Raw genomic sequence first — 15,277 nt, forward strand, 5'->3', positions numbered from 1 at the left:
TAATTACGATATTTTCATTATCATATTAATTATGATAATTATTTGAGTTTAATTACGATATTAATTACAAGATAAATGAAGATATTAATTACCATATAAATATAATAATTAATTGTGATATTAATTACAATATTAATTACAATATCATCCATGCATACACCCAAAATAATTACAATATCACAGTTGCGGAATGAATATCACAGTTGCGGAATTATAATTACAATATCACAGTTGCGGAATGATTTGGGAACCATATGCCAACTAGTAAATTTAATTGTTTAACGATTCGATAACTATCAATCAACTTCAACTTAATTGTCTATACCTATTGAAATTATGAAATCATATTATTTGGCTACCACCAAATTAATTGTTAAATAAATCCACAACAAGATTTTAATTTAGTTGCCATATTATGTGGAAAGTTACTGACAATTACGATGATTATGTTGTTAATATGTTTGGCAACTCTAGAACAACTGCAAAATTTTGTGGTTTTAATTAATTGCATTTAACTAAGTAACGTATTTGGCTCCTGTAACATAAGTTGCCAAATGAAACCATGGCAACTATGTATTTTTAGTAATTGCCTTTACATTTGGAAACACCCCATACGACAACTTAGGCTCCGCAACTACCATTAGTTGCCAATGTGTTTGGCAACTAAAAACTCATATTCGGCAACCAAACTAGCTTGGTTGCCAATGCTCAAGTTTTTTGTAGTGTTAGACTTTTGGCCTCGCAGGCTTTCGTCACGGTTTTAAAAAATGAGTCACCATGACCATAAATATTTGGTCACAGTAAATTAGCGTGACGAAAGGGCATTTTTGTACTAGTGTATTGGTTATGCTACGTTTTCGTGCTTGATATAACTTGCTTTGGTTGCTTGAAAGTTGCTGATAACATGATAGTATCATGATTAGGGTTCTTATTGTTTTTTTTTGGGTTAAAAACCATTAATGGATGTATGAATCTTTCGGATCTTGATACGGGTGTTTCGTTTTGAAATATTTAATTGGTATGTTCATTATTGATTCAAACCCTAGTTTTATATCATGTTTGTGAGCATTGGTTTGATGATTGTTTTGATGTATATAAGTTGATCTATGTTAATTAAAATTAATTTAGATATATAGTGCTCTTTGAGAGCTTTCATTTGACATATTATTTGCTTGAATCGGAGCTTGTATGAGTGAGATATCGTCTCCCAAAGTTGGTCATGTGCGTCTGTACGCTGCTGAAATTTGGAGAAGATGATGAACAGTAACCGATTCAAATCGGCGATTTGAACCGAGTCAAATCGGAGAGTCAACCCGATCTAGGATCGGCGGTTCGGTTCGCGGTTCAGACCGATGGTTCAGTTCGCGGTTCATACCGATGGTTCGGTTCGCGGTTCAGATCGGTGGTTCAGTTCTCGGTTCAGACCGACCGTTTGTTCGCGGTTCAGACCGGTGGTTCGGTTCTCGATTTATACCAACGGTTCGGTTTACTGTCCAGACTGGCGGTTTGGTTCGCGGTTCAGACCGGGTTATTTGTTTTTCATTTGTTTCTCTATTTGTGGTTGTTGGATCAACTCTAATTTTGGTACCCTAAGGTTTTTCGCCGCTCCGAATTCAATGAAACTATTTTCAGAACCTAATTATATTCACATGATAGAGTTTCTTTGAATTATATGGTTAATCGCTTTATCTATGATATCATGTGAATGGTTTAATGTTGTGATTGTCTAATTTCCTTAATATAAAACATGTATGGTGCTGGATTGAATTCATATCTTACTGAATTGTATGTATATATAACATGTTAATTGATTAAATAATCATCTTTGTTTGATAACATGTTTGATTGAATTACTATTTTGATTGAATAACATGTTAAAAAAATTGAGTGGGAGGTTGTTTGGTTGAGTTTGTTTAATTCCCAAAACCATTAACTTGCAGATATATTAAATTGATGTAGAAAATATTACCTGTGGCGCGAGAGATGATTAGGAGTTTAACGATTTTTCGATCTTGCGACTTGTAATGTTGTTTTGCTATTTATTTAGATTAATCCTGGAAAGTTATTTTTTTTGAATATGTGTATAGTGCCATAAGTTTAATATCCTTTTTCTTATTTTTCGCCTTCTATGTTAGACTAAATGGCTTCCAAGAACATCATTTCTAATTTGAACAAGGGTGAAAAACTTGATGGATACAACTAGAATATCTGGCGCCGAAAGATCGTTTTTCTCTTGAATGATGATGGGATGCAGGAAATAACTGAGCATGTGATGCCTCGGCCTGAGGAAGGTACGACGGTACAACACCGTCTCAACCTCGAGGCTTACTAGGAATGGATTAATAAGGATCCCAGTGCTCGTCATATGATCCTGAGCTCAATGCACAATGATCTCATTGGGGAGTTTGAGAACCACCAGTTTGCTCATGACATGTTAGAGGCAGTCAGGCAGAAATCTGGAGTTACCTTTGTGGCTAAGTTGCGCGCTTTAACTATGAAGTTTGACACTTGTCAAAAGAAGCCGAATGTTAAAATGAAGCAACATTTGAGGACAATGTCGTCAATGATACACGAACTTGAGGCTGCAGGTCATCACTTGACAGATGAACAACATGTACAAGCTGTTATTCGTTCGTTACCTAACTCTTGGGAGCATATGAAGCAAAACATGACACATAATGATAATTTCCGCACTTTTGAGGATATTTCTCGTCATGTGGAACTAGAAGCCGAGCGCTTGGAAGCTGCTAAGACTGACAGTTCTGTTTTTGCTGCTGAATCTGTTTAGCATAAGACCAATGGGTCTAAGCGCAAGAGGGGTAAGGGTTCTTCTGCTAAGAATCCTCGTGATGGATCTGTGTCATACACTACCAACGCTCCTAAGCGCAAAAGAGGGAAGCGTGATGGTAATAAAGACAAAGCAGAGATGAAATGCTTTAACTGTGATAAGAAATGACACTTTTCTCGTGAATGCACTTAGCCAAAGAAGGTAATTTTTGAATCTATTGCTCGCTATGAATGTTTTGTTTCTAGTCAAGCATTAGTTGCTCATTCTCCTCATTTGTGGGTTGTAGATTCGGGAGCAACCGACCATGTAGCGAGGGACCGAGATGGGTTCCTAGATTATCGTCAAGTTCCTGTTGGGAGCATGAAAGTTTATATGGGGAACACAACTAGCATATAAGTACTTGGCATCAGTACCTATATGCTAAATCTGCAACAAGGGCGCACGTTAATCCTCCACGATGTACTTTATGCTTCAGATATTCGACAAAATTTAGTTTCAGTTAATAGTATGTTGCGTCTAGGCTTTGGTTTTCTTTTTGACGGTAATTTTGTTAAGATTTGCTTGGAAACTGAGTTTTATGGTTTTGGTTTTATGTCAGATGGTTTTATGGTTTTGTATATTGAAAATTCTAGTTCTTATGATGTTAATAAATATATTTAATTAGTTGCGTCTTTCTTAGATGTTAATAATGATTCTGTGATTTTGCATGCTAGATTAGGTCATATAGGGAAAGAAAGGATGACTAGGCTAGCTAGAGAAGGTCTTTTAGGCCCCATCGCTAAAATCTCCTTGCCTACCTGTGAACATTGTCTTGCAGGTAAAACCATCAGAAAACCGTTTGGGACAGCCAAAAGGACCTCTGAGCCTTTGCAATTAATTCATTCTGATATATGTGTCCCAATGAACGTTAATGCAAGACATGGATACTCTTATTTCATCACTTTCATAGATGACTTTACGCGCTATGGTCATATTTACTTGATATCCCACAAAACAGAAGCATTGGACTGCTTTAGACGCTATGTATGCGAAGTTGAAAATCAACTAAAATAAGAGCATTAAGGCTCTCAGAACTGATCGTGGCCGCGAGTATCTATCTGAACTATTCAAAGGGTATTGTGAGAAAAAAGGGATCCTGAGACAATTGACTGTTCCTGGTACTCCGCAACAAAATGGTGAAGTAGAGAGAAGGAATCGTACTTTGTTAGATATGGTTAGGTCAATGATGGCGCAAGCTCATCATCCTATTTCTTTTTGGGGAGATGTGTTACTGACTGCTTCCTATGTCCTTAATCGTGTGCCTTCGAAGTCAGTGCCTTCCATCCCATATGAATTATGGACCGGCAGAAAACCTGAATTGGTTAATTTGCGACCATGGGGTTCATCTTCTTATGTATACAACAGTTCTCATCGGTATGGAAAGTTGGGCCCTCGAGCGAAAAGTGTATCTTTATCAGATATTCTGATCACTCAAAAGGCCATGTGTTCATTGGTGAGCATCCTGATGGAAGTGTAACTGAGATTGAGTCACGTGATGCAGATTTCCTAGAACAGGATTTTCCTAGAATGAACGAGGTAGGGGGATATCTTAGCCTCTTTGAGGTGGAAGTGTCAATGGAAGACACACCAATTCGTCTAGTTGAGAATCACGAAGAAATTCCTCGTTCTCCTAGGGAAAGTGGGAGTGTTCCACTTGATAATGGATTGTCTTCATCAAATCAGGATCCCCGATCTCGGAGAAGTGAACGTGGAAAATTCCTTCGTCGTCGTTTTCAGATTGAGGGGGAAAGTTTCATGGTTTGTTCACATGATGACGCAGAGCCTAAGAATTTTAAAGAGGCTATGTCATCTCCTAAAAGGGAAAAATGGATTATTGCACAGGAAGAAGAGATATAATCAATGAGGATAAATGGTGTGCGGCAATACGTTGACCTCCCAGAAGGGCGCAAGGCTATTGGAAATAAATGGGTTTTCAAAGTCAAACGCAATGGGATGGTTTAGATGAAAGATATAGGGATCTCCTTGTGGCGAAAGGTTACATCCAACAGGAGGGTGTTGACTACGAGGAAACTTTCTCCCCTGTGGTGATAATTTCCTCGATACACCTTATGCTAGCTATTGTCGCACATATGGATTTGGAACTTCATCAAATGGATGTTAAACTGCATTTCTCAATGGAGAACTAGATGCGGAAACTTACATGGAGCAACCAGAGGGCTTCGTGATTAAAGGTCAAGAGCGCAAAGTTTCCAAGCTCCAAAAATCTATTTATGGCATAAAACAATCATCTAAACAATGGTATTTAAAATTTGATCGAGCCATTATTTCCAATGGGTTTATGATGATAGAGGAAGACCATTGTGTGAACGTTAAACGGTCCGATAAATATTTCCTTATCTTGTCCTTATATGTTGATGATATCCTTATAGATGGAAGTAACATGGAAATTGTTGTCGCCACAAAAGAGTGGTTGTCCTCAACTTTTGAGATGAAGGACATGGGAGAAGAAAGCTATGTGCTCGGGATTAAGATCCTTAGAGATCGTTCAAAGAGACTTTTGGGTATGTCACAAGAGACATACATTAAAAGGGTTCTTGAGCGATTTCACATGAAAGATTGCAAGCCCATAGACACACCAGTTGCTAAAGGTCAGAACTTAAGCCTTGAGATGTGCCCTAATACCCCTGAAGAGAAAGACAAGATGTCACGAGTACCATATTCCAACGCAATTGGTATTCTGATGTATGGTATGATGTGTACTCGGCCTGACATATGCTATGCTATTGGATTAGTTAGTCGGTACCAGTCGAATCCTGGTTTTGAACAATGGTAAGCGGTCATGAGGATACTAAGGTATCTCAAAGGGACGAGCGACCTCATGTTATGCTACAAGGGTTCAGATCTACGTCTCAGTGGTTATTGTGATACAATAAGCTAGCATGAGGGTTAGACTAGCTCTACGAGGGATCAGAGTAGTCTAGACCAATGAGATTTTTATGGACCTAGGATACTACGAGATACAAACATTTTTAAAAGGGTTGATGTCTCTATGCTAACTCATATTGAGCTGCTAGTATGAAGCTCCCAAAATTCAGGTACCTCGACGGTCGCACATGCTATTTACTAATATGATACGGGACGTATATAGGATGTCTATCATCAGTCTCGGACCCGGTACTTATTATCTTTTTAGTCGTATCATTGTTAGGATTTGTTATAATGCTGTTAGATAGTTAGGATAAACTTCACACATATGTGTAGTTCTGTTCGGTCAAGGGTTTGTTAGGGTTTAGTTAAACTACAAGTATTCATTGTTCTTGTCATTGTAAGGTAGCTTGGTTTAGGTCACTTTTATATGATTAATGAAAACTCTTAAGTTGTTTGGTTTATACCATTGTTTATCGTTTTAATTCTTGGATTAGAGATTGTCGTAGCTCCTGGATTGGACTGAGTGTTACGTTTTGGGAGTGGATTCTCCTTGATCTGTTACTTTTCTAATTGCTTCCGCTTGTGCCATATCAGGTGGTATCAGAGAAGGTTTTCCTGCGATGTTCTTCTGTGAGGCCGCCTAGAAGAATCGGTCGAGGATTCCTGTGATCTCTAGGTAAGATCTCTGACTCTTCGATTAATTAGGGATTCGGAGTTTTGGAAATCAAGGTTTTCAATTTGGGATTATATGTTTTACGTGTTGAAAAGGTCCTGTCTCCTGTGCACGAGTCAAGATGCAGGGTCAAAATAGTACTTTCCATGTCGATACATAGTGGAAAACAGAATCTGTGATTTTATTGTTGATGGTGGTTGTGAACAGAATTTGGTTTCGATCAAAATGGTGAAAGCATTGGGTTATGAGGTGGACTGGTATCCCGTACCGGGCCAGATTAAATGGGTAAACAACGACGACGGGGTAATTACCTGTATGAGTGTTTGCAAAGTTCCAGTTTCAATCGGTAAGTGTTACTCTGACACAATCTTTTGTGAAGTTGTTGACATGGATGCTTGTGATGTTGTGTTGGGTACGTCTTGGTTATTTAATGTTCGAGCAGTTCGTAGCAGCCGAAGCAACAACTTGTATGAGTTCCGGGTGGGAAAGACAAAGGTAATTCTAATGTTAGGTTCTAGACCTTCGCAAGGAGACGAAGACAGTAAGGAGTTTGTCAGTAATGCTTCTGTAAAGCCTGAGAAGTTATACCAGGCAGTTGATGGGTTTGCATAAGAAAACAATCAAGGAAACTGAGACAACAATTACCATGGTTTTACAAGTGGACACATGTGGAGACTTAATGTTGGTGCCAAAATCATCCGAGATAGATCTCATGGCTGTTTCTCACCATGGCGACATCTTGGTTTCGACCAAGAAGTCGATGGCAATGGATGTGGCGTTGTCAGTTCCCTATCAATATGAAGATGCATTTGCTATATATTATAAAGTAAAAACCATATCTTCTGGAGGCTCTTGTGATTACGTTCATATGCTAGGAATGGAATCTCTAACTTTTGTTTATGGATTTGTACAAAAGCATCAGCTCAAATCCAGTATACAAGAACAGAGGGGATGTCATCATTTATCGGGTTTTAGTCGTTTTGTTACGCCCATGCATAATTCGACAGCAAGCTACGCTACTGAAGCAACGATGTAAGGACAGTCAAGTGCTTTGTTTCTGACTTGCCTCATTCATTGTAAACTCGAGAAGAGTTTCTTCGCAGTAGGGAAGCCTGATACGGGACGTATATAGGATGTCTATCATGAGTCTCGGACCCGGTCCTTATTATCTGTTTAGTCGTATCATTGTTAGGATTTGCTATAATTCTGTTAGATGATTAGGATAAACTTCACACGTATGTGAAGTTCTGTTCGGTCAAAGGTTTGTTAGGGTTTAGTTAAACTATAAGTATTCGTTGTTCTTGTCATTGTAAGGTAGCTTGGTTTGGCTCACTTTTATCTGATTAATGAAAACTCTTAAGTTGTTTGGTTTATACTATTGTTTATCGTTTTAACTCTTGGATTAGAGATTGTCGTAGCTCCTAGATTTGAGTGAGTGTTACGTTTTGGGAGTGGATTCTCCTTGGTCTGTTACTTTTCTAATTTCTTTCGCTTGTGCCATATCATAATATGAACTTTTTTTTCTTCTGGTATAATCCACACACACTATGTGCGAGTGGGAGATGTTAGATATTCGGGTTGGATCCGAATATGGTCGTCCATATTGTATGTGGTAAGCCCGGTAGGGTTCCATATTCCTTAGGGTTTGGAACCTATATGTGTAAAGGGTTAGGTGATTCCCACCTATATCACACATAGGGTTTTACCATTAGAAAAGTGATTACTCTAACCCTAAAAGAGAGTTACCATAACGAGATAAAGGTTTTAAGTTCTTAGCCTGTGAATCAAGTTTGTGTTCATCTTTGGAGATTGTAGTACCCGTTGATCGTCGTGTTGAAACGTTGTTGTTGTTGCTGCTTGTTCTTGCTAATCGGAGCTCAAGTTCAAGGTATGAACCGATACCCGCTTCCGCTTAATCGTATAATCTTTTGATAGTTCTTCTATTCTCATTTCTGATCCCTCAAAAAACCTGCATGCATGCACAGTGAACACTCCCAAATTATAAAAAACATCTCTTTAATCATATAGCTAGAGATAGCTGAAAGTGAGAGGAAGATGATCACCAGACTTACAGTTTCTGAGAAGAAACACCTACGATGGTCGGGGTTTGAGTGTTAGTGCTCTCGCCAAAGTCTAGGTACATCTTGCTTCTGTAATTAACAATCAACCCAACCATCATTAAAAAACTTTTTTTTTGTAATAATGTAACTGAAAATTCTTAAAATTTAAATGGTCAATCAGGAAATTACTTACCCTGCACGGCTAGTGCCGAATGAACAGCCCGATAAACCTTAAGTGCAAGTCATGATTTCTAATGAACAGCCCGATAAACTTTAACAAAGAAAAAACTGAGGTTGTGAAGTGAAAATTAATATGTTGAGTGATCTTGGAGAGTGAGGTCTATTTATAGTGAAGATGGGAGTGTTGAGTGAACAAAGATTTCGCTCAATTACCTTACCCCTTCAAAAATTAGTTTTCTTTTCTTCTTCATGACCTAGTATAGAACAAATATCTTATCATTTGTATCATTCGCCAATTTTAAAATCGATTAAAATAAAGGAATAAAATCTTATTATGTGCTTGATGAGTTTTTAACTCGAGTTATTCGTATCATCACCCTGTAGCGTAGCGTGGCTAAATTTGATTAATTTTCTCTCCCATTTTCATTTTCAATTTATTCTCCTTTATCTTTTTAGATAACGATTCTGTTCTATAAACATTCGTCTCCAAATGTATGATCTCCTAAAAAAAATATATGTTTAAACAACAAATGCAGTGTACCAAGTTTTCTTTTTCCAGTTTCAAATATTACACTCATTGATAAATGTCTTAAATGTTACATTTTGCTAACTCATACATTTCACCTTTTGGCAGATTCGATAAGCTGGAATAAGCTAAAAAGGAGGGTCTGAAAGGAACCTTCTAGGGTGATTAGGGTCTGAAAGGAACCTTCCTCCAGGTAGGCTCTGAATGGCAGTAGTGAGCTGTGTCTGAAAGGAACCTTTCTACGAGGATGCAATTTTTTTTTTTTGCACACATTCCCTTTGAAAATTTATATTTTTTTAGGGTACGTTTGAAATATTTGGCAAGGTGTCTGGAGCACATCTCAACCACTCAAGAAACGTCTCTGCATTGGGAGAACCACTTAGTAGTTCAAATTAGGGTCACAAAAATGAAGTAAATTAGAGAGATGACCTTACATTCGATAATTTGATATTATCCTTCTCTGATTCGGGGGTCACCCTCTATCACATCATCTCCAACGATTTGGTCTGTGTAGGAAGATACCCTTTGGAAACTAATTACAGGAACCATGCTTCCAGGAATAAGAAAAACGTAATCGAATTCACTTTTATGCACACTATTGTTAATTTTCTTTTGGATATGTAGTTAACAAATGGTCCGACTATCACACCACGCACGCTAATTAAAATCTCTTCTTTCATATTACATAACTCTTAAAATCGAACTGAAAAATGAGGTTGAAATGTCACATGCACATTTGTTAAGTCCAAACGCTGAGTCTCTTTTTCTGTGTCATGCTTGACATAAAAACTGTTGTTCAAGAGCAAATTATATAACCCATAATCATGGAGACAAACGTTAACAAAAGGATAAAGGCCTTGATATTTCATCAATAAGACAGACTAATAAACCCAAAGCCAAACATAGTACAACCATCACAAATTTTCTTTTCTTGTTTCCACAGAAAAAGAAAATTAAACAACAGCATGAAAGGCATCATTACAACAACCACACTGCACACACATCCAACTTTATTTTTACAACCATATTAAGAAATTACTAGCTTAGACAGCAACGATGGATAATTACTTCAGTGTCTATCTGCGCATCCGTGAAGGGTCTAAATAGCCAGAATTTTAACATGAGCACTGTTGCCCTTATCATCACCATCTCCTTCTACTGCCATCCCTGATCCAAACCTGCATGCATCACAACGAACATTATTGTTGAGATGCTGAACCTTACTAGAAAGTTGGTCTTGAGAAAACCCATGGCCTAGCTAAGATCCTATACATATACAGAAAGATGGGGCTTACGTTGTATAAGGAGCAACACCAACCATAAAGCTTTGAGTGCCAGAGTTCTCATCAAAGTCTGGGTAAATGTTGCACCTGTAATTACCCGAACCACCGTCATCATCATTAGCATCCAAAACAAAGTGAATATATATTATCTTAAAACGTAAGTAGCAGAGAGTGCAATTTAAACAAAAAATATCATAATTAATTATAGTTGGTACATGAAAATGACGGATCCTCCCCCGCCCCGTCTACGATGTCCACAAGACATGGATAAAAATAAACGCAATATGGGGAAATATATCCTTGAAGTCAATCAAGTCCGTAGGAAACTGAAAGGAAAACTAATACCGACACCAAACTGAGGATATCAATTATTTGTTCGATAAACCATCGAGTAGACAATTACTGATTTTATACGGAATTACTGGCTAAGGATTAGATTAGAAGGTTATTATTAGGGCATCACATTCCAATAGAGGGGCTTCACATGAATTCCTAGTAACTAAAATATTGGTTATGGGGTATCTTGATGTAAATAGCAAATGTCTAAGCAGGGACCGAGGAGGTATTATTTAGTATTTTTTATACCAAATTTCAAACTCACAGCCAAACCAACGAACCAACGTTTTGCTAAAAAAGTTTTGCTTTGTGCCGGCAAGAACATGTGTAGACTTGTGAAATAGGTGAGTTGTCCAGGAGACTAGAAGTATTGTAAAGTAAGAGAAGATGAAATTACCCTTCACGGCTAGTACCGCATGAACAGCCTGATCCACAACCACAGCCAGACATAATTTCTGAAAGAATAAGAGGAAGAAGAAACCTGAACATGTAAGGAGAAAAATTAAGTTTGTTTTTGATACATTCAGTAAGCTTAGGAAGGACTATTTATAGGCAAGTTGGGAAAGACCATGTACAAGTCATTATGGGATTCTAAAAATATATGGATGACAACCGGGAAAACACTTAACGTAAACTAATTTTTCTTTTTGATAGATAACTTAGAATATGTTACAAATTAATTTTACTTTACTTTCTTGTAGAATCAGTTTTATCTCCCACTTGTAAAATGATTCAAATTAAAATGGTTTTTTTCTATACCGGGCTCAAGACCACTTGTCAAGTTCATGTGTAGACTTGTGATCAAGCAGCGCAAAACTCACCCAAACCCACCAACCCAACCCGCACCTCCAATCGGACTCCAAGTCTCCAACCCATGCATAACAGATTGTACATGGGTACGTGCTTAAAAATCTATTGGATTCTAGCTAACTAGCAGGATGCTGATCTATTGGATTCAAACCCCTGGACGAAGCCATAATACTGTATTTTTTTCCTTGTTTCAATGGGTTTTTTTTTTCCAACTTTTTCTCCCTACAGTTTCCTTGTTTCAGTGGATTTCTTTCTAAAAATGTGTTCGTGATTCAAATTCCTTCTTGGCTATAATAAAACATTGTATAACTCTTGTAATTAGGTCAAAGTTCTGCATGCAAAGAACGGCAATGGAAAACTGCAAGGGAAAAGCAGTTGTTCATGATTCTTCAAAACCAACGGCAGAAGACATTCACAAAAGTAAATTCTTTCTGCATATTGATTGCATCAAAACCAGAAACCTAGAAGGCGAAACACAACATGGCTGTGCATTACTTACGGATACGGCAATCCCTTGTTACTATGTTTCTGTTACGTTGGAAGAAAATTTAGTCGATGGTCGACATTGGTGCAAGGATACTCAGCCCAGATGTAAATCAATAGAGAAAAAACACCTTGTTTGGAACTGTACAGATATTTGGTTTAAACTCGATTTTATGAAAATTCATGTGTCAGATTTAAAGCTAGAAGTGATTCAGCATTATGATAATGATGGTGTGCGTCGTGAAGAAGTTGGGACTTCTAATTGTACTAGAGCTGTTGGTAGAGCTAGAATTCCTTTATGGAAATTTTTACAAGGAGATGATCAGAAAAATCAAAATACACGCGAAAAGCTGGAAGAGTTAAAGCGTGGTGGTGCTGGGAATCGAAGTAAATGTGTGCAATTGGCAAAGACAAACGGATCTGCAGGACCTAAAGCTCAAGAAGTTCAACAAGGAGATGATAAGAAGAAACATAAACGCGAGTCGCTGGAAGAGTTATTGTGTGGTGATGCAAAGAGGAGTAAACGTGTTCAATTGACAAAGATGGACGGGGCTTCACCTAAACCTCAAGGAGTTCTACAAGTTGATATGACTGTGAAGAAAGCTGCTGTGCGCAACAGAAAGAGGAAGCGAAAGCGGAACGGGAAACAAGCAGCTCTTCCTATTGTTACATTACGACAAAAGATGATGCGCAAATAATTTCTTAATGTCTCCATGCGGTTATCATTCACAGCCAAACTATTCTAGTATATGATTCAATTTTAATATTTCTTCATTTTTATTTCTAATTTTTTTCTTGTTGGGAACACGAATTTGTTTTGGTTCTTGCATCCCTGTGTGGTCTAGGCTAACATGTTTTGACCTTGTAGGTCATATAAGTACATATATATGGTCGTCTGTTTCAGGAGGCCTTGATTTAGAATAGAAAATCGATTCATAAAAATATGCAAAAGATGCCAACAACATATATGGCTTTGATTAAACAGATACAATAAATATCTATAAATTTAGGAGAAGTCTTCTCTTCAGTTTACCCCTACTTTTCTGTGATGCCATTGGGGTTTTGTGTATAGTAGTTAGCATGAAACTTCGAGAAACAGAAAACACTGTCGACAAATTGTCTTCGGCAAACTTACATCTTCTTTTCACATGGTTGAGGCCGGCTAAGCTAATTGATGATTCTTCGCAGATAGTGTGAGAGTGTGGGCTACCATAAAAATGTGGAGGGACCTTCAAATTAAGTGTTTCCCTGTGCCTGTACTTGGGACTCTTATCAAGGATGTCAATACTTCTCATATTGTTGGATAGTTCCAAAACCATTATACCGTTCCTAAATTTGGCAGACGAGGAGGACTATGTCTAATGTGGAGTAACGGCATTAACGTCCAAATAACTCTACACACCCAGAGCTACATATACGCAATAATCGCCCCACCAGCTCCTGAACAACTTTGGATATTCTCTGGCATTTATGACCCGCCACACCCGGTAGCAAGAACAGATTTCTGGCAGACATTTCAATCAATATTTCCCAACATAACTCCAACTACTCCATGGATCTTGATAGGAGACTTCAATGAAATAATGGACCAATCCGAAAAACAAAAGGGGGCAGGCAAGTAACTTACGCTCAAACCCAACCTTTTCTCACAATGGTAGATCAGATGGGCCTTATCGACCTGGGATTTCGAGGCGATCCATACACTTGGACCAACAATCATATGGGGCAAGATAACATCATGGAACACCTGGATAGAGCGTTGGAAACTCAACATTGGCGTACTGCAAACCCTCATGTAGGAGTTATTCACCTGCCAAGAATCGCCTCGGACCATGCACCAATTTTGTTGGAAACTAAAGCAGCGAAATGGCAGGGTGCGAAAAACTACAAATTCAAGCATTTCTGGTTATCTCACCCTCAACTCAGACAAGTGGTATAAACTGCATAGATTCAACAACATGATACAAAACCTTCACTTGACCTTCAACTAAAGCTTATCACAACCAGCCAAACTCTTTTGGAGAGGAATAAGCAAACATACGGCCACTTCCCAACAATGATTAAAAATTCAACGACGCAAATAAAAATTGCCCAACACCATTGCGCAACTAGTCAAGGAAATAAGTTAGAATACTGGTTGCAACAAGAAAATCAATTAAGAAATCAACAAACAACCCTACTCCAATGTCATGCAATTTACTGGCAACAAAGATTTAGAATGTAGTGGCTACAATCAGGGGAGAACAACAAAACTTTCTTCCACACCAAAGCAACCATTCATCAGAGTCATAACAACATTCAATAACTACAGGACTCGCAAGACAACTGGATTACCAACAAAGATGAAGTGGTACAACTACTACTGAACCACTACACGAACCTTTATACGTCCCCTAACACAATAATCGATGAATACCTCTTTGTCGGAATCAAACCCAGACTGACACCCAGGCAATGTGATTCGCTCACTGCAGAAGTAACACCAGGGGAAATCAGGAAAGCTCTCTTCTCTATAAACTCTGAAAGTGCCCCTGGTCCTTATGGATATACTAGTAAGTTCTTCAAAACCTTTTGGGAAACTACACATACACAATCGATTGCTATGGTCCGCAGTTTTTCAACTCTCTCAACATTCACCCATTAACCATATGAATATTACCTTAATCCCAAAAATAGAACATCCTTCAAAACCATCACAATTCAGACCTATAGGACTTTGTAACTACATATAAGATCATCGCCAAAATTTTAGTCAACATAATTCGACCGTTACTTCCATTTATAATAAGCCCTTATCAGAGTGCATTTGTTCCCCAAAGATCGATACATGATAATATTGCAATCGCAGGAGAATTATTTCATCATATCAAAACCTCGAGCCGACCAAAAGACCCAAAAGTAGCACTAAAATTGGATATTCAGAAGGCTTACGATAGTTTAGACTGGGGCTTCATCAAGACAACGCTCACCAAACTCGGATTCCCAATAATTTTTGTGGACTACATAATGTTATGCATCGCCACAGTCACATATTCAATCAACATCAATGGCACACCACACGGCTATATCACTCTGACTAGAGGCATTAGACAGGGCGACCCTCTTTCCTCTTATGTTTTCATACTTTGTGCGGAAATTCTCTCCATCAACCTGGAGAACTTGGAAATCCGTAAAAGCATAGGGGAGCTACGAATATCTCAAAAGGCGCCA

At 38.1% G+C, this 15,277-nt stretch overlaps 1 protein-coding gene and 1 long non-coding RNA gene across 2 annotated transcripts; both read right to left on the reverse strand.

Annotated features, from left to right (window-relative positions):
- Window positions 1-162: 162 nt before the first annotated feature.
- On the reverse strand, window positions 163-8,863 carry LOC113336230. Its single transcript, XR_003353657.1, has 3 exons — window positions 8,643-8,863; window positions 8,462-8,539; window positions 163-8,358 (listed from the first exon to the last, which is right to left on the reverse strand). It is a non-coding gene; the product is annotated as an uncharacterized LOC113336230 (long non-coding RNA).
- Window positions 8,864-9,992: 1,129 nt separating this feature from the next.
- Window positions 9,993-11,327, reverse strand: LOC113336255 (metallothionein-like protein type 2). The gene is made up of 3 exons (XM_026582222.1): window positions 11,172-11,327; window positions 10,451-10,525; window positions 9,993-10,333 (listed from the first exon to the last, which is right to left on the reverse strand). Exons 1-3 carry the CDS (start codon window positions 11,261-11,263, stop codon window positions 10,255-10,257), a joined length of 246 nt encoding a protein of 81 aa, XP_026438007.1. The 5' UTR covers window positions 11,264-11,327; the 3' UTR covers window positions 9,993-10,254.
- Window positions 11,328-15,277: the final 3,950 nt, after the last annotated feature.

This window comes from Papaver somniferum, unplaced genomic scaffold (genome assembly GCF_003573695.1).
Source record: "Papaver somniferum cultivar HN1 unplaced genomic scaffold, ASM357369v1 unplaced-scaffold_151, whole genome shotgun sequence".
In the NCBI taxonomy this organism is placed as follows: domain Eukaryota; kingdom Viridiplantae; phylum Streptophyta; class Magnoliopsida; order Ranunculales; family Papaveraceae; genus Papaver; species Papaver somniferum.